The sequence below is a fragment of the Cherax quadricarinatus genome, chromosome 11, assembly GCF_038502225.1.
Source record: "Cherax quadricarinatus isolate ZL_2023a chromosome 11, ASM3850222v1, whole genome shotgun sequence".
Classification (NCBI taxonomy): domain Eukaryota; kingdom Metazoa; phylum Arthropoda; class Malacostraca; order Decapoda; family Parastacidae; genus Cherax; species Cherax quadricarinatus.
In genome coordinates, this window is record NC_091302.1 from 24,193,401 (window position 1) to 24,217,551 (window position 24,151).

Consider the following 24,151-nt stretch of genomic DNA (forward strand, 5'->3'; position numbering starts at 1 on the left):
TTTCTGCTTCCCCCTCCACTTGTAGCTCTACTGTGTATTCGTAGCTTAAAACCACATGATCACTGGCCCCTAGGGGCCTTTCATATGTGATATCCTCAATATCTGCACCACTCAAGGTGAATACTAGGTCCAGTCTTGCTGGTTCATCCTCTCCTCTCTCTCTTGTAGTGTCCCTTACGTGTTGGTACATGAAGTTTTCCAGTACCACCTCCATCATTTTAGCCCTCCATGTATCTTGGCCCCCATGTGGCTCCAAGTTCTCCCAATCGATCTCCTTGTGGTTAAGTCACCCATGATCAGGAGCTTTGCCCTGCATGCATGAGCTCTTCTGGCCACTGCAGCCAGTGTGTCAACCGTCGCTCTCTTGCGCTCGTCATACTCTTGCCTTGGCTTCCTGCTGCTCTGTGGTGGGTTATACATCACTTCAATTACCACCTTAGGACCTCCAGAGTGAAGCGTTTCCGCTATGTAATCGCTTGTTTCTCCACTGTCTCCTCTCTCCAGCTCATCAAAATTCCATCGGTTTTTGACCAGCAGTGCTTTCGCTGCTATGTTGTTTTCATATTGTCGGTGGCTTATTCGAATGCTTTAAAAGCACTAAAATGTCTAGTTTGTCGAATGGTTTTCAGTTAAATCAGTCAATCAATCAACAGGTTTTCCGAACAGTTGCTTCGGTGACACTTGGTGAAATAAGCACATAAGCAAAATTTTAATTTTGAGGCAAGAATTATGTGTTTTCGGAAGATAATGTTTACCAACAGAATCAGCTTTAGCTTCACTTAGGAACAATTTGGGAAAGGAGAAAACGAGGCGAGTGGCATTAATGAATACAGATACTGTCGCAAACTCAAGAGAAATAGATAAACAATTAGCTACAGTGATTTCGGCGATATGTGGTCAACAGAAGCAGAGTCATAGATGAGTCAAAGAGAGATTAGTCAGAATATTCAGAAAATGTGGAACACACAGAAGTATTATCTTTTAACGAGGGTGTTGGAAAGGAGAGTAAATATAGGAATACGATCGTAGGACGACACCCATAGACAGTACAAGAGGAAACATTATTAACAACAACAACAATAATAATGTTAATATTAATAATTGTCATAATAATAATAATAAAAATAATAATAATGATAATAATAATAATAAAAATAATAATAATGATAATAATAATAATAAAAATAATAATAATGATAATAATAATAATAAAAATAATAATAATGATAATAATAATAATAAAAATAATAATAATAATAATAATAATAATAATATTATTATTATTATTATTATTATTATTATTATTATTATTATTATTATTATTATTATTATTTGAGCACTTATCTTTTAAGAAATCCACAAGCGCTTTCACAAGTCATAAATGTAGCAAGAACTGTGAAGAAAATTAAAAGTTGTTATTGAAGAGTGACATTACGAGCACCAGGATGAGACTGAGACAGAGATGTGTTCTCAGATAACACCTGGAAGCAATAACAGATTTCTGGCATGATAAAAACTAAATGAAAGTGATTATATATTATATTGACCTTCTCACGGTCGCCTTTAAGAGTTATGGCTAAGTGATTACTTGGATTTATATCAAGAATTATCAGTATCAGTAATCTGGAAGTTATTTTACAGCTCTATACATCATTAACAATCTCCCACTTAGATCGTGAAGCTCAGTTTTGGTCACCATCCTATATCAGAGAGCATACAGAGAAATAATGCTGAAAATTGTATATAATACACTTACACGGTATGTGTTTCCTCAGACAGATACAGAAGAGAATAAATTGAAGGCAGCAAGAGTAGTGGCTAGGTAAAGATGATGTAATCAGTCCATCAGCCATGGAGAAATAGTTTTGAGGTGGTCAGTCCCTCAGCCTAGAGAAGAGTTTAGCTCCATAGTCTGGAACAATGTGAAGCTGATGATAATGATGATGACTAACTCTCAGGTAAGGAGAGAGCAGAAAAATGAAGATAAGTGAAGAATAGCGCCCCAGAGGAGTGTTTTCAATCGTAAAAACAGAGCCTAGGCAACCAAGCAATTTATGACGAAGGTTAACAGCCTTTAGGCTGGGCACAGCTGGTACACGCTGCAGTTCAAGAGTTGAGTTTGCTGTCTTTTTTGGAATAAACCAATCTTAAATTTTCTAAGCACTTCTTTTGGAAGATACGTGAGTTGTGCACAGTTTTCGAAGTCTTCGATGAATCGTTTCATAAAATCTTGGGATTGTTTTGGGCAAATGGTGCCTTCCTTCTTAATCAACAGTTTAATTTGAAGGAGATGCCGTACCAGATCGTCAATGGAAGTCACACCAACTTATGTTGCTCCATGCATTCATTGCAATACGAATGACAGATAATTGAGAAAAAGGACTTTCTTTACCATGGCAGGAAAATTAAGGAAAACCCTACATCAATTTATTCACAATGTGGGATAATAGTGAACTGTCTATGATAGGCAGATACCAGAAAATCTGCTATCTGCTGAGTACTGTGACAACATTTACCAAGGAAGAGTAATAATGCTGAATTCAGCAAATCCTTTGTGAGGAGGGCACGCCCATGGTGAGGTCTGCTGCAGGGGGCAGGTTGGCTTTATTAGAAGAAGGGGAAACATGTTATGTGCAAGCATTACCCCTGGACAAAGGAACAGTAGTTTGACTCTTGTACAGTCTCAGAAATTCGTGGTAGAACTATTACAATGAAGCAAACCTATCTTCCTGTTGTGAAATTACCATGAAACCCATGAACAAATCTTGAAGAACAGTGTAGTGTAGTGAGTGTTGCAAATTTCCCGACTGAGTGGAGAACAGTGCGACATTCCTCAAAGAACACTTCTGCTTCTATCAAGTCACACATACCTGTCGTATGTGTTGCTTCAGCGACACCGCTCATGTTACAAGAGCAAGGTAGGTTTCAATCTCATTTGTTAAACAGGGAAACTGCAGTTTCTTGTAAACACAAGGTAATTGAAGCTGTCCTATAGACGTCCCTTCAAGGAAGGTTCCTTGATGTTGGTGAGGGGCTCTTGATTTAGGGAATTGGATTTGTGCTCCAGTTCCCCGAATTAAACCTGAATGCCTTCCACATCCCCCCCAGGCGCTGTATAATCCTCTGGGTTTAACGCTTCCCCTTGATTATAATAATAATATTAATGTCCTATAGACGGCAGTAATGAGTGGGCTATTGAGCCCAAAAAGTAAGTTTTCTATACACCATCATGTGAAATTGATATGATGTAATATATGCTCCTTTGAGGCAATTATGTACTGATGCTTACTTGATTTCCTACAGCCCAAAGGATTGGAGCACTACGGCTCCTCAAGACAACGATCTGGAGATGGCTGTGGATACTTTGAGCTGTCAAGGCTTAGTACCTTTCTACAGTCCATTTACTAGTTGCCTTAGCTTGCTCCAGTTCCAAACAGATCCCCTTTTTACTTCTGTTTGAAACTGAATATATTGGTCAATAAGGTTAAGCTCTCCTCTTTTGATGCTCCTATAAATTTCTGTTTTCTCTCCCAATAAATGCTTTAGCTTCCTGTTAACCCATTTGGGATCGTTATTATTTAGGGAATATATATACTCCGAGCATGTTGTACATTACTAAGAAAAAAATCATAAACGTAGATCTCTTCATATTCATAAGTATGATCATTGTCAATAAAATCATTAGCTAGATTACCCCAGTCTAGATGAGATAGGTTTTCCTTAAGTCCTATATAATTGGCAGAACGAAAATCGGGGACTCGTACCATGTTATCCATATTCTTGGACTCCCAGGTAATATTAAAGGTAATGGATTTGTGATCACTTGCGTCAAGCTCTTCAGTGATCTGCAGATTATTTACGAGTGTTTTTTTTTATAAGACTATTTCAAGCAAATTATCACCTCTGGTAGGCTCTGTTACACACTGTTTCAGAGAACAGTTCTAAACTACTTCCATAAAGTCGCTGGGCTGCAGATTACTGGCCAAAGAAGTCCAGTCAATTTCACTAAAGTTAAATTCCTCTACTCATCGACACCATGCCTAACCCTTCTAGGGTAGGGTAGGTGCCTGAGTCCGAGCCTTTAGCTCATAAGACTGTCATTCCCATTTGCCCCCTTGGGGCGGGGATGGCAGACCAGAGAGGCCTAGCTTGTGGCTAGGCCTGGGGACAGTTGGTCCCAAAGATGAGGAGGTACTTGTGCCTCCTCCCATGGGAGACTTAGGTCTCAGATACTCCCTAAAGAGGGAGCCAAGGCCGGGCCACCACTTGGACAAGGCCAGGGCCGGGAGAATACCGGCGAATCTTTAATAATAATTATAAATTCCTCTACTATCACTACGTTATTGTGTCTAGAAGTCCTAACATTTTCGTTCCAAACAAGTCTCCCTCTATCATGATCCAAGCCTGAAGGTTAGTATATTAAACCTAGAATTAGTTTTTCTTGACCTTCTAGAAACTTTACCCAAACAGATTCTGCTACTGATCCATCTATTTTCATACCTGTTTTATGCAACAATTTACATTTTCTCTTATGTATAATGTGATATCTATCTTCATGGAACAACTTAAACCCTTGAATGTGACACTCAGCAATCATATCCCGACTCTTTAAATTTTACTACATTTCTGTTATTGCGATGACATCAAGGTTACCATCACATGCTGCCAAATATAATTCATTAATTTTATTTCTAGCATTTCGACACTTAGTATAAAATACATTAATATGTTTTTTCATGTGAACCTTTTTACTATTCAGCTTTTCTTTTACACAATTTCTGTTACTATCATTACCCTGTGTTGCTTGATGACTCTTATAGCTAGAAAACCCACACCTGCCCTGGATAAGTGAACCCCATGTCTGGTATACATGTCATTTCGGCCATGGAAGTGGCCTCAGTTGTCAATGAATGGTACTGCATTATCCTTACAGTGTTTGTCCAGCAAGCAATTTATACCAATCGCTTTGGACAGCCATTCATTTCCAACGACCCTTCATGGCAAAATACCACATATAACAGGGGTCCCTCCCTTCTTCCTAATAATGTCTATAGCTGCCCTATACCTTCTAACTAAATCCTCACTTCTATGCTTGCCTACATCATTGCCTCCAGCACTGAGGCAGATAATAAGACTGATCCCTTTACCATACATGATATCAAGCCAGCTAACAATATCCTCCATCCCAGCCCCAGGGAAACCCCCCCTCTGTCTCATACTCCTATCTTTCAAGCAGAAGGTCCTCTCCATGTACCCAAACTGACTGTCCCCAAGAAGCACAATATTCAATATTTACAATGGGTTATCAGTGAAAAAGTTCATAAGACACCTGATATGTACGTATAACCGTTGTAACTTATTGTAACAAATTCTTTATAATTTTTTCCTTAAAACTCTTGTTTATCTGTATATTATTAAGGATTGTGTTTGGTTTGTGTTATTAAGCAATTTACGTAATATTACTCTTTGATTACTTTGATTGATGTCTTAGGTATTCTCACCTAAAATGTGGTAACTGCAGGTCTAAGCTACGTGAATATACTTCTGTTGTCATTCCATAATATATTTCAGATTACAATACCTTGATATTTATTACTCATTTAAGTTCAAACTAGAATTTAACCTATATTGTTGTATTTTGCACTATGCTGGGAGCAAGTGGCTAGTAACCACTTCTTTGGATAAATTACTAAACATAAGAAGAAAAACCTTATAAAGTTGGGATGTAATAATGTGCGTGGATTTAATGTAGATGAAAAGACGGGGATGATTGTCATTGTTATGAATGAAAAGAAGTTGGATGTCCATGCTCTAAGTGAGACAAAGCTGAAGGGGAGGTAAGAGAGTTTCAGTAGGGAGAAATAAATTGGATGAGGTCAGGAGTATATGAGAGAGTTAGACCTAAGGAAGGAATATCAATAATGTTGAAGGATCAGTTATGACAGGAAAAAAGGGAATATAAGGATTATGTGGATCAAAATAAGGGTCGGATGTGAAAAATGGGTTATACTACGTATTTATGTAACTGGAGTGTAGAAGAGAGGGATATTTTGAAAGATGTTTAGAGTTTAGGGAGTTTTGAATGAAGTGATAAACCAATTGTGGTAGGGGACCCCAATGCTACTGGGAAAAATGGTTATAGAGAGCGTAGTAGGTAAGTTTGGGATGCCAGGTATAAATGATAATTGGGATTCTTTGACTGAACTATGTATAAAAAGAGGTTTGGTAACAGCTAATACACATTTTAAGTAAAAGAGGATAAATAAGTGTATCAGACATGATATTGGGCATAATGACAATTTGTTGGATTATATATTGGTGGATAAAAAGTTAATGGGTAGATTTCTGGATGTGCATATTTATAGAAGGTCAACAAATATACCAGATAATTTTCTAGTTGTAGCTACAGTAAGTGTTAAAGGTAGATGGGGTGCAAGGAGAATGGTATCAGAAACTAAGAAAGAGATGAAGGTTTCTTAACCAATGGAGGACATAGGGTAAGATATAAACAACTATTGGTAGAAAGATGGGTTAGTGAGAGTATAGAAAAATGGAGTTGAAGAGGTATGGGGTAGATTTAAGAATGCATTGTAAGAATTGTCAGCAGAAGTTTGTAGATATAGGAGGGTGGGTGTGGGAGGGAAAAAAAGCGAATGGTGGAATGATGAGGTAAAGAAAGAAACAGTGTATGAGAGAATTTTACAAAGAAGTTGAAGTGATATAAGAAGGGAGGAGTATATTTAGAGAAAAAGAGGTTAAGACATTGGTGAAGGAATGTAAAACGAGAGCAAGTGAGAAAGTGGATGAGATGATGTCAGCAAATTTTGCTATGAATAAGAAAAAGTTTTGGAGCGAGATTAATAAGTTGAGAAAGCCTAAGGAACGAATGGATTTCGCAATTAAAAATAAAATAGGACAGGTGAGTTATTAGCTGGCAAATTGGAGGTATCGGGAAAATGGAGGAAATATTACGAGGAACTGCTAAATGTTGACGAAGAAGGGAAGCCGTGATTTCCTACATTAGCCAGGGAGGAATAACATATTTTAGGAGAGAGAGAAGAGTCAGATGTGAATGTGAGGAAGGAACGCGTCTAGCGGAGACACGGGGTAAGGCAGCTGGGACTGAAGGGATCAAGACAGAAATGATTAAAGCAGGAGGGGATATAGTTTTGGATATAGTTGGTGATTTAAATTCAGTAAATGTACGGAAGAGAGGAAGGTACCTAGGGATTGCCAGAGAGCATGCATAGTTCCTTTGTATGAAGGCAAAGGGGACAAAAGAAGCGTAAGAATTATAAAGAAATAAGTCTATTGAGTATACCTGGTAAAATGAATGGTGCAGTTATTATTGAAAGAAAAAAGACTAAGACGGAGAGCAGGATGGCAGATGAACAAGAGTTTGGGAAGAGTAGGGGATGTGTAGACCAAGTGTTCACAATGAAACATATAAGAGAACAGTATTTATATAAGGGGGAAGAGGGTTTCGTTGCATTTATGGATTTGGAAAAGGCATATGATAGGGTGGACAAGTGAGCAATATGGTAGATGTTGCATGCGTATGGAATAGGTGATAAGTTACTGAAGTGAGGCTCGGGAAGATATTGAGGCTCATGTTAGGGAATGTAGGAGAGAGGGAGATTTTTTTTTCCAAGCAAAAGTAGGCCTTAGGCATAGATGCGTGATGTCACTATGGTTGTTAAATGTATTGATAGATATGACTGTATGAGACGTGAATGCTTGGTGTTAGCAAGAGGTGTGGGATTGAAAAATAAAGATTATACAAAGTGGAAGTTGTCACAGATGCTTTTTGCTGATGACACTGTGGTTCGAGAAATTCTGATGAGAAGTTACAATAGTTGGTGGACGAATCTGGGAGGGTGGATCAAAGAAGGAAATTGAAAGTGAACATAGGAAACAGCAAGGTGCTGAGGATAACAAAAAATGTTTATCAGACTGGAGGGAGGAAGTATGGAGGAAATGAATTCGTTCAGATATCTGGGAATGGACTTGTCAGTAGATGGGTATATGAAAGACGAGGTGACCCATTGAACTGACGAGGGGAAAAAGGTGTACTGAGGGTTCTGCGGAGACAAAGAACATTATCCATGAAACAAAGATGGAAATGTATGAGAGTATAGTGGTACCAACACTTATTTATATGGGTGTGAAGCATGAGTGGTGGATGTTGCAACAAGGAGAGGGCAGTGGAGCTACCGTGTCAGAGGGCAATGTGTGGTGTGAATATAATGCACAGAATCTGTAACTTGGAGATTAGAAGGAAGTAATTGGTTTCTAAAAGTATTATTCATAGGGGCGATGAGGAGCTGTTGAAGTGGTTCAGACATTAAAAGAGGATGGAACAAAATGAATGACTTGGAGGCCTTGTAAATATTTAGTAGAAGGAAGGCAGGTTAGGGGTCGTCCTAGGAAAAGTTGGAAGGAGGGGGTAAAGGAGGATTTGTGTGCGGGGGTTTTAGACTTCTACCAAGCATTCATGAGAATATTAGATAGGATGGAATGGAGGAAAATGGTTTTTATAACTTGATATTCGTGTGTGAAGAAGGTAATGTTTATGCAAGGATTCAAGGAATCTGGTTAGCTAGACGTGAATCCTGGAGGTGGAAAGTACAGTGCCCTCGCTCTGACGGAGGGGTGGAGATATGCTGCAGTTTCTGAACTGTAGTGTCGGTACGCTTCTGGCAGTGATGGAGTGAATGATGATGAAAGTGTTTCTTCTGTTTCGGGTCACTCTGCCTTGGTGGGAAACGGCCGATATGTAATGAAAAAAATTAAGTTAATTGTGGTGTGTTCTTTCCTCGTTCTAATGCGGTTTATTTCTGGTATACAGCAGTGTGTCAAGTGCTGGGAACTCAGCTGCCTGCTTACTCTGGGAGGATGTCGTTAAGTTCCTTCCATACTTCAGGAACATTGATGATCAAGGAGCAACAAAACCTCTGAAAGTCATTAGTAAGTAATTTAAACTGTAATTTGGTATTATTAGCAGAAACGATTCCATAATGAAGCATTATCCATTCACAGTCTCAAAACTTCTTGCTTGTCTTTAGCATCTTTTCAAAAATATTATTTCTAATATTTTTACATTGACTTTTTTTTGTCTCAACGTTCGTTCTTTACATTAAGCATAAATAAAGCGAGTATACATACTGCATATTGTATGATGGTAAACATGTATATGCCACGATAGGTCACACAGCAGTTGTTAGGTGTCACTGAGCGGGTAATGAATTATGTGTTCTTGAAAGGGAGACCTTGAGGTGGTTCTCCTATTTTATATTTCTCCAGCAACTGTTTTTTTTATTTCGTTTATAAAGAGAGAAGCTTCCTCCAGTCACCTTCAACTTATCAGTTTCGCTTTACGGTAATTATTACAAAATTCATACAACTATTGGTAAGTAGATGTTCTGTGATCAATATTGAAGAATCCATTACTGGGTTGGGCTCCATTGCTTCACAAAGCCTCTGATGCTTGGCTTTAATTCCTAGTCGGTTAAATACGTCTCTAAATCCTTAACTTTAAAATTAGAGTGCTGATCACTGAATATTTCGTGGAAATCCAACTTGGGATATAAATCAGATAAGAGCTTTCAATATGTGCTTAGCATTAGCACTTCGCATAGGTACTGGCTCAAGATACCTGTTGGTTTTTTCAACAACTGTGAACAGATATTAGTTACATAACTTTGCCTTAGATAAAGTCACATACAGTCTATGATCATGTTTCCTAATGGCTCTCTGTCAGCGGGAATGGGGAAGTGGTGCAAGTTTGATGTAGTGTCAGAGTTTTCTCCACTTGCTGACACTTAAGGCAGGGTCTGATGTAGCTCCAAACACATCGACTTAAACCTGGCCATCTGATATGTTGGGATATCCTATAAAGTGACACCCAAGAATGAGTCACGAGAAACCCTCAAAACCGGAAGTCTAATTTTTTTGGGAATCACAGGTCTATCAGACATTGATACCTCTCCCCTTTGCCTCCTTACCAGTCGATTGGCTAAATATTATATTGTTTTTGAGTATATTTGGCGGGATGTACAGAATCTTCTCCAGTGGTATCCGACTGAAAGCGGAAGCAAGAGACAAGTCTCTTAGTTGCTCTTCCCTGATGGTCGGTCCGTCGGGTACATAGATTGGAGCATCCGGTAATTTTGCTACCCAAGAACAGGAGGACTTTATCAGTGGTGTTTCAATTGATTTACGAGACCCCGGCCAGCTGCCGTCATATAACATCTTTTCCAACCCAAAATCCGAGTCACCCAAGGTAACGTCAGCATTCTCGCTAGACTTTCCCAGAACTGAAGAAGGGGTAGTTTTCGTAATTACTATAGGAGTAAAATATCTTTCATGGGGAAACCCCCAGATACACCTGCAGTTAAATAACCAGTGAAATATTGACTAAACATAAATTCTATTTAGAGAAACTGAAAAAACAGTTCTCCCATCAGCTTCTAACAGTACAGAGGAATTTAATGAAATTTTATGTGAAATGCAAACTCAGCGAAGCAAACCACAATACCTCACCTCTCACTGCTGCAGCTTGTATGAGCATGAAAACCACTGGTTTAGAAAACAGGATATCTATTACCATGGTTTATACCATGGAAACCATTGAAGCAGGAGCGATGACTCAAGGCAAAGCAGGTTGATCACAGGAGACTGGTGTTTTAGGTGAACACGTGACTATTGTTCAAAGATGGCGCCGTGACGACTATGTATGGTTTCTACCTCTACTACTCCACTCTCCAGATTGTCCCACTTCCTGACAACCCTATGACTTAACTGAGTTTCTGTGTGGAGCATTCTACATATGCTAATCTTGTCAGTTCCTCAATATTTTGAATATTGTTGTCATATTCTGCCTATCCCTCCTGACCTCCAGCACCACGTTGAGAATCCTTAAACTCTCCTAATCAGACATATTCCTTGATGCAAACGTCTTCACTTTCTGTAATTTTTGATGCGCATAACCTGATGTGGTGCTGCCTACTCCAATATGTGCCTGACGTACACGATGTACAGCGTCGTGAATGACTCCTTACGTAGAAGCTGAAACGCTATTCTCAGGTTTGCTAGTCACTCATGTGCTGCAACACTAATTTGTTTGATGTACGTTTCTAAGGATGTGCTTGGGATGATACTCACTCCAAGATCTTTCTCCTTGAGTGAGGTTGGAAGTCTTTGACCCCCGAGCCTGTAGTCCGTCTACGGTCTTCTTTATCCAGATCCTTTAGTATTATTATTATTATTATTATCATCAAAAAGAAGCGCTAAGCCACAAGGGCTATGCAGCGCTGAGATCCTTTAGTAGTATTTAGTATTTAGTATTTTGTTCATTAATTCACGTCGTCTGCGAATAGAGACACCTCTGACTATCCCTTCTGTCATATAATTCACAAATAGAGAAAACAGTACCGGCTCTAGGACTGACCCTTGTGGAACCCCACTCGACATATGCACCTATTGCCCACCTATCTTCCTTCTCACTGAAACAGACGTCTAGGTACTATAATAAAAAGAATTTATTACTTCTCTTCTTAGGGTATCAAGACTCATAAGTAAAAATTCAAAGGCTTTTTAATTATATTGTTTCTTAGAAACATGTCAGTAATAAAATGTTAGCTTTTCCCTCGTATTTTACGAGCGCGAAATTATCTACAGAGAAACCATACCACCGGTGGGGTTTGAACCCGCGGTCAGAGAGTCTCAAAACTCCAGACCGTCGCGTTAGCCACTGGGCCAGCTAGCTTCAATAAGATTAATCCAACTAGGTATATTTCTACATTTGTGGACACAGTGGTGCCTATGCTAACCTTCCTATGGTGTAGAAATATACCTAGTTGGACGAATCTTATTGAAGCTAGCCGGTCCAGTGGCTAACGCGACGGTATGGAGTGTTGAGACTCTCTGACCGCGGGTTAAAACCCCACCTGTGGTATAGTTTGTTTGCAATCGTGTCATTACGATTTCGTGAGTTATCTACAGAGAACTATACACATGACCTTAAGGTAATTTCACCATTCACACTAATGAGTTTCAACATAACCTCACAATGTTCTTCAGACCGCCTGGTGTTTAACAAAGATACTATCGGACGTGAGATACACGTATGTCCACTTTGAGTACCTTTAACGTATTTATCAAAGAAATGAAGCTCTGTTACAACAGAGAGTTTCTGAGATGTACCATGGGTTGAAAGCGAGCTGCTACTGACAGTAGTGTGGAAGGGGTGACCTGACATAAGGTAGGTCACGTGACATACACTAAGGCAGCTCGGTTTAACTAGAGACTGGTTGTTGCACAAGTGTTTCATATTTATCACTGTTACACCTAACCTAAAACATTAATAATTTTACTATGTACATTAATTTACATGATTTCAGTTGGTAAAATTATAAATATATGGCCCCATATAATATTATATAGTCGGACTTGCTTATTTTATCAACTAATAAGGAGGTTCGCAATATGATATTAACTGATATCTGCTCAAAGTAATATGGAAGGTAACCAGGCGTAACATACTCATTCCGACATATCGTTGTTTTTTCCTGTCAGAAATTCCTTGTTTCATTGCCCTGCTTTTCCTGCTATTCCTGCCTGCAATTCTAGTCTTGTGCGATACCATGTCAAAAGCCTTCCTACATTCCAAGAAAATGCTATCTACCCATCCTTCTCTCTCCTGTCTTACTTCTGTTACACATTCGTACACCTCTAGTGGGTTTGTGACAAAATTTCCTATCTCTGAAGCCGTGCTAGTAGTCATGCATGACCACACTTCTCTCCACCATTGTTGTACATATGTGTGTAAGTACAGAGTATGGGATCTGTGTGGGAAGTGTGTACTCACTTATATGCACTCACCTATATGTGGTTGCAGGGGTCGAGTCATAGCTCCTGGCCCAACCACTTCACTGATCAATACTAATTCACTCTTTCCCTGCTCCATCATCTTTGTCATACCTCTTCTTAAAGCTGTTTATGGAACTTGCTTCCACTACTTCACTCAACAGATTATTCCAATTCCTGACAACTCTAAGACTAAAGAAATACTTCCTAATATCCCTATGACTCATCTGGGTTTTCAGCTTCCAATTGTATCCCCTTGTTTCTGGATCCCATCTCTGAAACATTTGATCCTTGTCAACTTCGTCAATGCCTCTCAGCATTTTATACGTTATTATCATGTCCCCTCTATCCCTCGTATCCTCTAGTGTCATCAGGTTGAGTTCCCTTAACCTCTCCTCATAAGACATGCCCCTCAGTTCCGGGACTAATCGTGTTGCAAATTTTTGCACTTTCTCCAATTTCGTGACGTGTTTGACTAAGTGAGGGTTCCATACTGGCGCTGCATACTCCAGTATAGGCCTTACGTACACGGTGTACAATGTCGTGAATGACTCCTTACTCAGATGTCCAAACGCCAATCTCAGGTTTGCCAATCTCCCATATGCTGCAGCAGTTATTTGATTGTAGTGTGTCTCAGGGGATTTGTTCGTTATAATGCTTACCCTAAGATCCTTTTCTTTAATTGATGTTTGCAGATGTTGGTTTCCTAACCTGTACTCCGTCTGCGGTCTTTTGTGTCCTCCAATCTTCATGACCTTACACTTACTGGGGTTAAACCCCAGGAGCCTTTTGCCGGACCATACTTGTGTGTGTGTGTGTGTGTGTGTGTGTGTGTGTGTGTGTGTGTGTGTGTGTGTGTGTGTGTGTGTGTGTGTACTCATTTGCGCTCACCTATTTGCGGTTGCAGGGGTCGAGTCACAGCTCCTGGCCCCGACTCTTTAGTGGTCGCTACTAGGTCTACTATCTCCCTGCTTCATGAGCTTTATCGTACCTCATATTAAAGTTATATATGGATCCTGCCTCTACTAAATCACTCTTCAGGTTGTTCCACTTCCTGACAGTTCTATGACTGACGAAATACTTTCTAACATTTCTGTAATTCATCTAAGATCTTAATATTCAGTTATTACCCTTTGTTGCTGTGTCCCTATCCATCTCATCAATGCCTCTCAGTATTTTATGTCTTTATCATGTCCCCCCTAACCTTCCTGTCCTCCACTGTCGTTAGGTTGATTTCCCTTAACCTCTCCTCTTCCCTTTAACCCCTCCAGGATTAGTGTTGTAGCAAACCTTAGCATTCTCTCTAATTTCTTGATGTGTTTGACCCAGTGTTGGTTCCATACTGATACTACATACTCCACTATGGTCCTGACGTACACGGTGTACAGTGACTTGACTAACTCCTTACTCAGGTGTCGAAACGTTATTTTTAGGTTTGCCAGACACACGTATGGTGGAGCAGATATTTGGTTGATGTGCGCCTCAGAAGTGCTCGGTATGAAAATAAATGAAAGGGTTTTCTACTCTAGTCATTACTACTACCATCAACTTCGCAAAACGACGTAGTTGTCCCTAATTTTTAATTATAACAAGTGTTGATATCTTGAGTTTCTAGTGTGTTACCTTCGCTTTAACGGCTGTTTCTCCTATAACGAAATCAATACAAACTGCAACCAATCTGCCTACTATGTATGGTGTTACCAGTGATGTGGAAGTGTGTAGGAAGAGCAATCTGGTGCACTAAGAAAGGCGAACGCACATGGAGATGACAGGTGGGAGCTCGTGTAGAAAACAGACGTGTTTTCCTGTAAAATGGGGTGAGGAGATGTGCACTTATATTTACAAATACTCAGGAGTCAACGTGCCAGACAGTAGGGGGCGTAAAGATAATACTCGCCCCAAGAACCTTTACCTTGAATGAGGTTAAAGTCCAAGAACCAGTTGTTGGACCAGGCTTGAAGCCTGTCCATATAACTTTAAAATCTTACCTGATCCTCATCCATTTGAATTCTTCTCATTAGCTTCACATCTTCTGCAAAGAGGGACACCTCTGATTCTATCCCTTCCTTCAAGTCATTCACATATGCCAGAAACAGCACCGTTCCTAGAACTGACCCTTGTGGAACCCCTTTTATCATATAAACGCACTATGACACCTCATCACGTACCATCACCCCTTGCATTTTGTGGTCACATATTCCATCATTTCATTTACTGTTTTTCCCACCAGTTCTCTGTCTCATTGTACCTCATGAACGAAATTCCTCATGGCTGTGTAGTCCTTTCTTTTGTAGTTTGGCTTCTCCCCTCCTACTTATGCTGCTTCACTAACGTGATCATTATCTCCGAGGGGTTTTTCATATGTGGTGTCTCCAATGTCTGAGCTAATCATAGTGAATATGAGGTCCAGCTTTGCTGGTTCATCTCCTCTCTCTCTCTGGTAGTGCCTCTATCATGTTGATGAATGAATTTTTCCAGTACCACCGGCATCATCTTAGCCCACCATGTTTCTGGTCCCCATCTTCTTATGATTAAAATCACCCACAACTAATAACTTGGCCTTGCCCGTATTGGCCTTTCTGGACACCTCGGCTGATATGTCAACCATTGCTCTGTTACTTTTGTCGTACTCTTCTCTCTGCCTTCTGCGTTTTGTGGTGGCTTGTACATCACTACAATCACCACCTTTGGTCCCCTCTTCTGACGTATTCATACTATTTAGTCCCTCTCTTCCCTTCTGTCCACTCCTTTCAACTCCTTAAAACTCCACTGACTTTTGATGAGCAGTGCAGCTCCTCCTTCCCTTCTATCTTTCCTCAAGATCTGATATCTGGGTGGAAAGATCATATCTGTTATCATTTCTGTGAGTTTGGTTCCCATGAATATTATGATGTCTGGGTATGCCTCCATGATTCTTACATGCCACTCTTCACATATATTTGTAAATGCATATGCATTGCTGTATCATACCTTCGGCCACTTTTGCAATATTCCATTATGGGGGTTTTATGGGGAGGGCAGAGGGAGTGGAAAACCTGGCAGGATGCTATGCGAGACTGCTGTGTAGGTGGTGTTTGTGCTGAAAGGGGGTGGGGTCTGTGAGCGCAAAGTGTAGCTTGTTTTGAGTTATTTTTTTGGCTGTGACATTCTGTATGCTTGTGTGAGTAGCCACTCCATCAAGTAGTGTTCAGGTAAATCTAGACATTTCTTACCATGGTTTTCTTTTTAATTTTTTGTTCCTACCGCCTTGATGTTTAAATATAAATATTTATATAATAATATATTTTTAAGATGCAGTGATGATAAGAGAAGCAAACATAACATAACAGATACGTTACATAACAAACTTATGATTCGAATGCTTAACCAAGGTCACCAGAGGTAGGCATTGTGTCAGGAAACCTGCAAACTTTTCCTCAGTTCTGAGAGGCCGAAACGTCTTCATAAGGTTCCTGTACCGAGTGCATTTTTGTCTTGAACTGCTGCTCTAGTTTTCTCTGAAAAGTTTATCACTAAACTCCTTCAGAATCTTGAGTACACATTTGTCCAGTAATTCGAGGGTTCCCATGTTAAGATGGGGCTCTAGATGGAGTGATGGCAGAAAGAAATTCTGTAGACTGTTACTCGCAACATATTCGGTAATACTTAGTGGGAGCCCAGCTTGTCTGCCGCAACGTCTCTAGTCGGCCTAATTGCAAATGAGAGCGAGATCAGTGTGCTAGCTGGCTGGCCAGGGAGCCCGTGACATCAGCATAGTCAGGCAGTATTGGTATGAGTGTATTAGGAAATCCATCTATATTACACTGTTAACAGCTCAGCAGCACTAATGTAAGACATCCCCGACATACAGTTAAATTATTACAATAGGTAGATGGTAGACATTTCACGCTCTGGGCTCATACAATGACAGGGAACGTTGGGCGCAGTGACATATGACATTGAATGTAATGTGTTACAAATCATGGTGGATCCTGGAATTAATGAGATTACACTTGGACAAATGAGATTGATCAATTGTTATTCATGTGATCTATAGATTCTGAGGAAGCTTACTTACGAAGAAGAAAGCATTTATCAGAAAGCAAACTCTGTGCATGCTCATATTTTACTGTTAAATCTCTTAATTCGGACAGATTGTGAACACTTAAAAAAAAATGGATCCACAATTAAAATGACATACTGTAAGGCTTGTTGCACATAGATGAGTACTAATCGTCTCTACAGATTATTTACATAACCCCCAACTCTGCTAGGATGGGATTTACGTATGTGGCTTGATCATCATCTTTAAGGGAATCAAATTCTGTTACAAAGGCTAACATATGCTGTGACTGAGGACGATCAGCATTTTTTTTTTTATATTTTATTTAAAAAACTTTACAGCTTAATATTAAATAAAGATATAAAATGGGTACAGTAGGATCCTCAATCCTACACAACATACACTAACAAGTTTTAACAACACATTGTAATGGACATAAAAGAGGTTACCCATATACATTCACCAAATTTTCCATATAACATACTACTATAATATAAACAATATAAACTATAACTATAAACTATATAAAATATAAATTATATAAACCTTTCAGATTTGTATAGTTAACATACTGTGACTGACTTATGACAAAGGTTCACAACCTTCACAGTATATAATTAGACTAATGACCTACATCACAATCTCAGTTAAAAACAAGTACATGCTCTTCCCAAAATTAACCCCTATACAATAAGAATTGTTTATTTTATTGAAAACTCAGGTACAAAAAAAAAATTATGGGTGCATAAAATAAATATGTCAACGAGATACCAGGCACTAACTAGATTCTTATATAAATAAATAATAAAGTCAAAACACAGGAAAATAAACACTATACAAATAAACAATGTGACAAAAACAAGCACACAGAATTACACACATACACAAGCAATCACGTATTATACAACGGGATACTTCATCTGGCATATAACTAGGCGTGGCTTCCGCCTGCCAACACACAACGTATCCAAGACTTAATCTAAGAACTCAGGTGCCTTAAAGTGCACAATAATACGTTAATTTGGGCGACTACCACGGGGTTATTATCATGGACTAAGAATAGGCACTACAGTTCAAAGGTGGATCAGGATGACGCTACCATTTACTACAATGACAATATCTAATATAACAAAACGAAAATACACTGTGATATTTGACATCTCAATAAAACACAAATACCAGCAGCTATAAGTGAACTTATACACTGACAAGATGCACACATTGAAAAATACTACCTCCACATATAGTTCATGCTCCATCACAGCTTACAGGAAAACGAAAACTTGCATATATACATATATTATTGAAAAGCACACGGACACGGCATAAAGTATAAACGGAAATAAGAAAAACGTTTCAACTGTGCTAGGAAGCACACCATATACAAAAAGTACACCAATGACTTGTAAATGAGGCATAAAAGACGAGAAACATTCCTAAAAGTTGTATATACAAAGCACGTAAGATATTTTGTCATCACCGTTACATAGGAGACGCACATAAACTCTGAGAACACAAAACATTCACGCACTTGACAAACACAATTAGACACAGCTGACCAGCCCGTTAGATTACCCACTGAACACTCACAACTATCTCGAATCTCGTAACTCCAAGGCTTTATATTCAGGCGGGAAGTCTCTCTCCCATCTCCCCTCATATACCAACCTATTTCGGCATTTTGTCCTATAAATCGTCCCTGCTAACACCCTAATTCTACTGTTACCATCAACGTGCCTCATAGCCCATGACACGAAAATATAATCGGCCACAACATACGACACCGCACGTTGTACACGCAAGTCAACCCCACCTACATCAAAACTCAACGCCCGGAGTACCGACAAACCTCCCCCCCTTACCAAACGCAAAACCCTACTGAACCACTCTCGTACCATACCTAAAGTCTCACAGAAATACACAACATGAAAAGCAGATTCCTCCATCCCGCACACCGGACAACCCCAGTCTTCCTCTAAACGCCTATTATACAACACCACCCCAGACGGCAAGATTCCATGTAAAAATTTAAAAACCACTTCCCGTACTTGAGCAGGCAGACGCAACTGTTGAACTCGCCTCCATATATCACCCCACGCATACATGGGATACATTCCTTCAACTCGTACCACGACTACCTCCCTACCCGCCCTTTCTAAGGTACATAATTTTACACAGCGCACGTCCCTCATGTTCAATAATACGCGAAGCATCGCGTCGCACCAAATTAAATTCCTCCCTCTCCACCACCTGCGCAGGTCGTGATACAATTCGCTTAACCCGCCATGCATCCCACCCAGTCGGAGAAAACGACACTTCACGTAACATGCCATGACACGAGCCTCTAGAGGAATGAGACCCAACCCTCCCTGATGCAGTGGTGTCTCCACCACCGCTCTTGTAAGCCAATCGCATCCAGAACCCCACAAAAATCGATAAATTCTATGCAAAAGACGTTTGACGTCCCCCTGCAACAGAGGATACAGTGCAGCAACGTGCCATACTTTGCTATAAAGCAGGACATTAATGACCACCGCCCTCTGATGCAGGGTTAAATGTCGCGGCCGTAAACTATTTAAGCGCCCCAAGACACTATGTACAACCCTCCCCGAATTGCACGCCCTCATCTGATCGACCTCCCGCATATAATGAATACCACATATAGTGATACGATCAACCACAGTCCACCCCTCTGCATCCACCCCATCCCCCACCCACTCCCCCAACTCCATAATTTTCGATTTTTCTCTATTAACACACATCCCCGTAGCCTTGCCAAATATGTCAACAAGTCTCCCAACAAAACCCAATTGCTCCCGTGAACGTAATAACACAGTAGTATCATCAACATAACCCACAAGGGTTGGTCGACCACTACTCGGACCCAACGATGTCTCTATTGCCCGCCCACAAACAGCCCAGTAAAAAGGGTCCTGCATACATGCAAAAAACATTTGAGACATGGGGCATCCCTGACGAATGCCCCTGCTCATGTGTACAAAAACACCTAACTTGCCATTAATTTGTACTTTAAAACCCACTCCATTGTACAACGAACGGGCCCACATGATGACCTCATTTCCAAAACCCTGCCATCTCATAAATTTCCACAGAACCTCTCTTTCCACACTATCAAAAGCGGCTCGCCAGTCTAAAGCCAAAACACCACCCCCACCCCTCACCCCGCATTCCTCAACAAACTCCCTGATATTCCCATGACGATCATACATTGACCTACCTGGCACACCAAACTGACTCTTATGGATTACCTTATCAAACACTTTCTTAATTCTATTCATCAATATTTTCGCATATAGTTTATAGTCACTACACATCAACGATATGGGACGGTAGTCCTTAATCGCTAACGGCACATCACATTTCCTAACTAAGACCAACACCGCCGTACGCTGAGACAGACCTAACACCCCCCCCTCCTTCATCGCATTGAGTAAACGAACCATAAAAGTCCGTATTACCTCCCAATGTTTGATATAAAATTCACAAGGGATGCCATCAATGCCTGGAGCCTTCCCCTTACTCATTCCTTGTAGTGCCTCCCACACCTCTGCCTCAGATATAGGCCCACCCATGAGAAGGCGATCATAATCATTTAACTCGCATCGTACGCCTCTCCCCAAATCCTGTATCGTATGCTCACTCACGTCTTTACTTTGCATCTGGATCTTACTCCAAGTATCGACATAAAAACTTATCCCCTCAATTGTTGTTAAGACCTGTCCCTCACTATACCCGTCAACTTCATCCTGCACCACTAAACTCACAATTTCAGTTGCTTTTCGCCTTTGTGTCTGACTTTGTAAGACGCAAGCAGACGGCTTGTCACCCCACAAAGCCTCCTCCACCCCACTCGAAATGCGCGCCCCATCGAAAACCTTATTTTTCATTACTTGGATTTGTTCTTTAATAGCATCGATCTCATCCACTGGGTAAACCCCAGATGCCTCTCCCTGTGCATAACATTGTCGTAGATGACCCTCCAGGTACCTCTGAAAACTATACTCCATGCGAGTGGCCTCCTTACACCGATTCACATAAAAATCCTTAATTCGAGGCTTCACAACCTCATCCCACTGTCGTACTAAATCCCATCCCTCCCAGGAGTCTACTCCCATAGACGCCCAGAAGTCCTCGAATAGTTCCCTATCATCCGCACTTTGTAGCATCCGCGTATTCAGTTTCCAGTATCCCTTAAAACGATGCGGGAGACCTCCCCAGTCGAGCTCCACAAAAACTCCCCGGTGGTCGGAGAAAAAGACGTTCAATACACGCACATTGATTACGACCACCCGCCGAGACACATACACCCTATATAAACATGCTGCATAGCCCCTTTGCACAAAAGTATGCTCAATCCCAAAGTCACGTCCTCCGCGTACATCTACCAACCCCAAACCAGACAACAAGTCACCCAAAACAAGTGAACAGAACCCCGCCCCCCTCGGTTCAACATCTTTACGGCGCACTACACAGTTCCAGTCACCACCTACCACTGTAATTTCTGGCAGGGACCTCAAATAATATACCAAGACATCTCTAACAAAAGTATTTTTAATGTTAACATCATGTTCAGCCGGCCCATATACCCCTACAAAACCAACTCTTCTACTACCCCAATCCCCCACGACTCGCACCACGCGACCCTCCCCCCCTTCCTCCCAATGTCTCAGCACAAACGGGCTGGTCGCTTTTATCAACACAGCCACTCCACCTTTCAGACGTCTGGAATGAGTCACATAAATGTCATAACCATCCATCTCAAACAAACTTCCTACTTTATGGTTATGTTCTTGCAAAAAACACACATCCACTGCAAAACGATTCAACCACTCACGCACCTGCACACACTTTCTGACAGATTTCAAACCATTAACATTAATAGTTACACACCTAACTGTGTTAAAGGTGGCTTTCCTCTAGGGGCTACCACTCCCTTTTTCTCTTTGCGCCGGCAAGCACCCAAGGCACTTCCCGCACCTTTGGCAATCCCCGTGATATTACCTGCTGTCCTGGACTCGCGCGACCTCCCCACACCCGTGATTTCCGACCACGTCTTCTTCCCTGAACGTTGTCCAGGGGTCAAGACATCATCGGAGTCGGACGGGGTAGCTGCACGCTTCCTAGAAACAGCATCTTCAGACATGTCAGTACTTGGGGTGTTCTCCTTGTGAATTTCTGCCTCAACAGTGTGAAAACTCGAACTCTCCAAATCTCTCAATTTGGCTATCTGATCAGCATCATCTGCACGTAATTTCCCCTCATCAGAACACAACACAGAATCAGACTCATGCGACGCTAATAGGTCACTTAACGCAGATACAATGTCGGCTTCCATCTCACCTGCCTCTCTTGCTATAGGGATTTCACTGTTCACATGTTCCACCTCGTCAAGGGAGGCAGTCCCAGGTAGAGTCACACAAGATGACTCTAGTAGCATGGCCCTATCAACCTCAGCACTCCATGATGTCATACGCGGCGATGTCTCGACAACCTCCTCTTCCAGAGCCTGACGGGGTACCTCACCGTCAGGTCGACGACCACGCCCCGATGGCGGCTGGCGCTGGACACACTGAGCCGCTTTGTGATCCAGAGCACCGCAGAGGCGGCAAGTTCTTCTCTGTCCAGGGTACGTAACGTACACCTGGGAACGAAACTCCTCCAGTTGAATGTACGAAGGAATCGGCTGACGCAGGGACATTTTCAACGTAAATGACCCCTCCTGAAGGCCATTATAGTGGCCGTCAGACCACCTACCCATGGTGACCAGGTGGATCTTCCCATAACGTTCAAAAACGTCACGTATATCAACTTCATTGGCCTCAAAAGGCACGTTTCACACACGTACCCACGTATAGTATCGTGAAACGTCATGCAACTGGACAGAAACTGCTGGGGTGACTTGCTTACTTATATCCTGGTACTGGGTCACAATCTTCTCGTACATCTGAGTGTCACAAAACTTGACGAAGATCCGTGTAGTTCCATTCAAGGCGACGCCACACAAGGATTCACGTTGAATGCCATAAGTATCACGAATGATTGCTGGCAGTAACACATTTACTGATTCGCCGGTGATAGATCCCTGCGTTAGTTGAATACAAACAGTATTAACGCGGCGGTGAAACGCAGTCGCCATTGTTGTTGATGTTGTAAACACTCCTCCACCAGGTGTCGGGACTGAGGAGCAACAGTCCGGCTACTCAATGATCAGCATTAGTATTATCACATGAAACTTCGGGATTCCTTGTCACCTGCCGTGTACTTAAGAAATAATGACAATCAAGTTGTTTGTCTGTCTGGTTGTTAGAGGTAAAAGGTCAGGAGGATTGTCTTAGTCTGACCCGTTCATTTAGGTGCCAGGAATCTCATAAACATTATCACATACTAACTTCAAATGATCTAAGTTGGATTCTTTATATTGACCAGTACTAATTTCTCTCACCTTTTATTTATTTCCACTGACATGCTCAACTACTCGTTAGGGACCAACAAGCTTTTGGTTGAGCTTTGGCACTGCAGATGTTTCATTGAAATAATTATCTAGAATAACTCTCGAGCCTGCTTTAATTTTGGTTGACTTTGCTCGAGTGTTAGGGACTCTTGTAAGTTATGTTGTTGATTTAAGAAGTATTTCTATTTGAGCTAAGCTGGTGTGAGTCGCTATAAAATCATCTGGAATATAGTTTGGTTTTGGCGTAGAATAAAACAACTCATACGGTAAGTACTTATCTACACCATACAGTGCACAACGTGGGGTATCACTTATTGAGACACTGTAAGCAAATTAATGGCACACTTGGCATCACGTATAACTTCATTTCAGGTTGTACTGTTGGGATTAATAGTTGCTCTCAACACATAGAGCACTTTCTTATTGGTTCTCTCTGCTAACCAATTGCTAGCAGGATGAGGGACAATGGTTGACTTGGAGATATACAAGGTACACAACTTTTCGAGATTCTCATTACTGATTTCACCTCTGTTACAATGGACTGAGAAGTATGTTTGCATATTATACATTCCTTAAACACTTTAGCTACTGTCTTTGCAGTCTTATCTACTATAGGACTAACTTGCAGTATCTAGTGAAATGGTCAACCATTACACACAGATGCTTGTTGCCTCGAGAGTTTACGAGAAATTAGTTGATAAACCTACGCAACCCTTTTCCAAGGTTTGCTAGTAGTGGGACACATCTGGATTGGATTCAACCTACTAACA

At 40.9% G+C, this 24,151-nt stretch overlaps 1 protein-coding gene across 1 annotated transcript in view; it reads left to right on the forward strand.

The window, feature by feature from the left end:
* LOC128687528 (sodium-coupled monocarboxylate transporter 1-like) overlaps nucleotides 1-24,151 on the forward strand; it is a 230,617-nt gene that overhangs the window by 128,104 nt on the left and 78,362 nt on the right. The window contains exon 5 of the mRNA XM_070083859.1: nucleotides 8,849-8,967. Within this exon, the coding sequence (XP_069939960.1) occupies nucleotides 8,849-8,967 (119 nt within the window). The remainder of the gene's footprint in view (nucleotides 1-8,848; nucleotides 8,968-24,151) is intronic.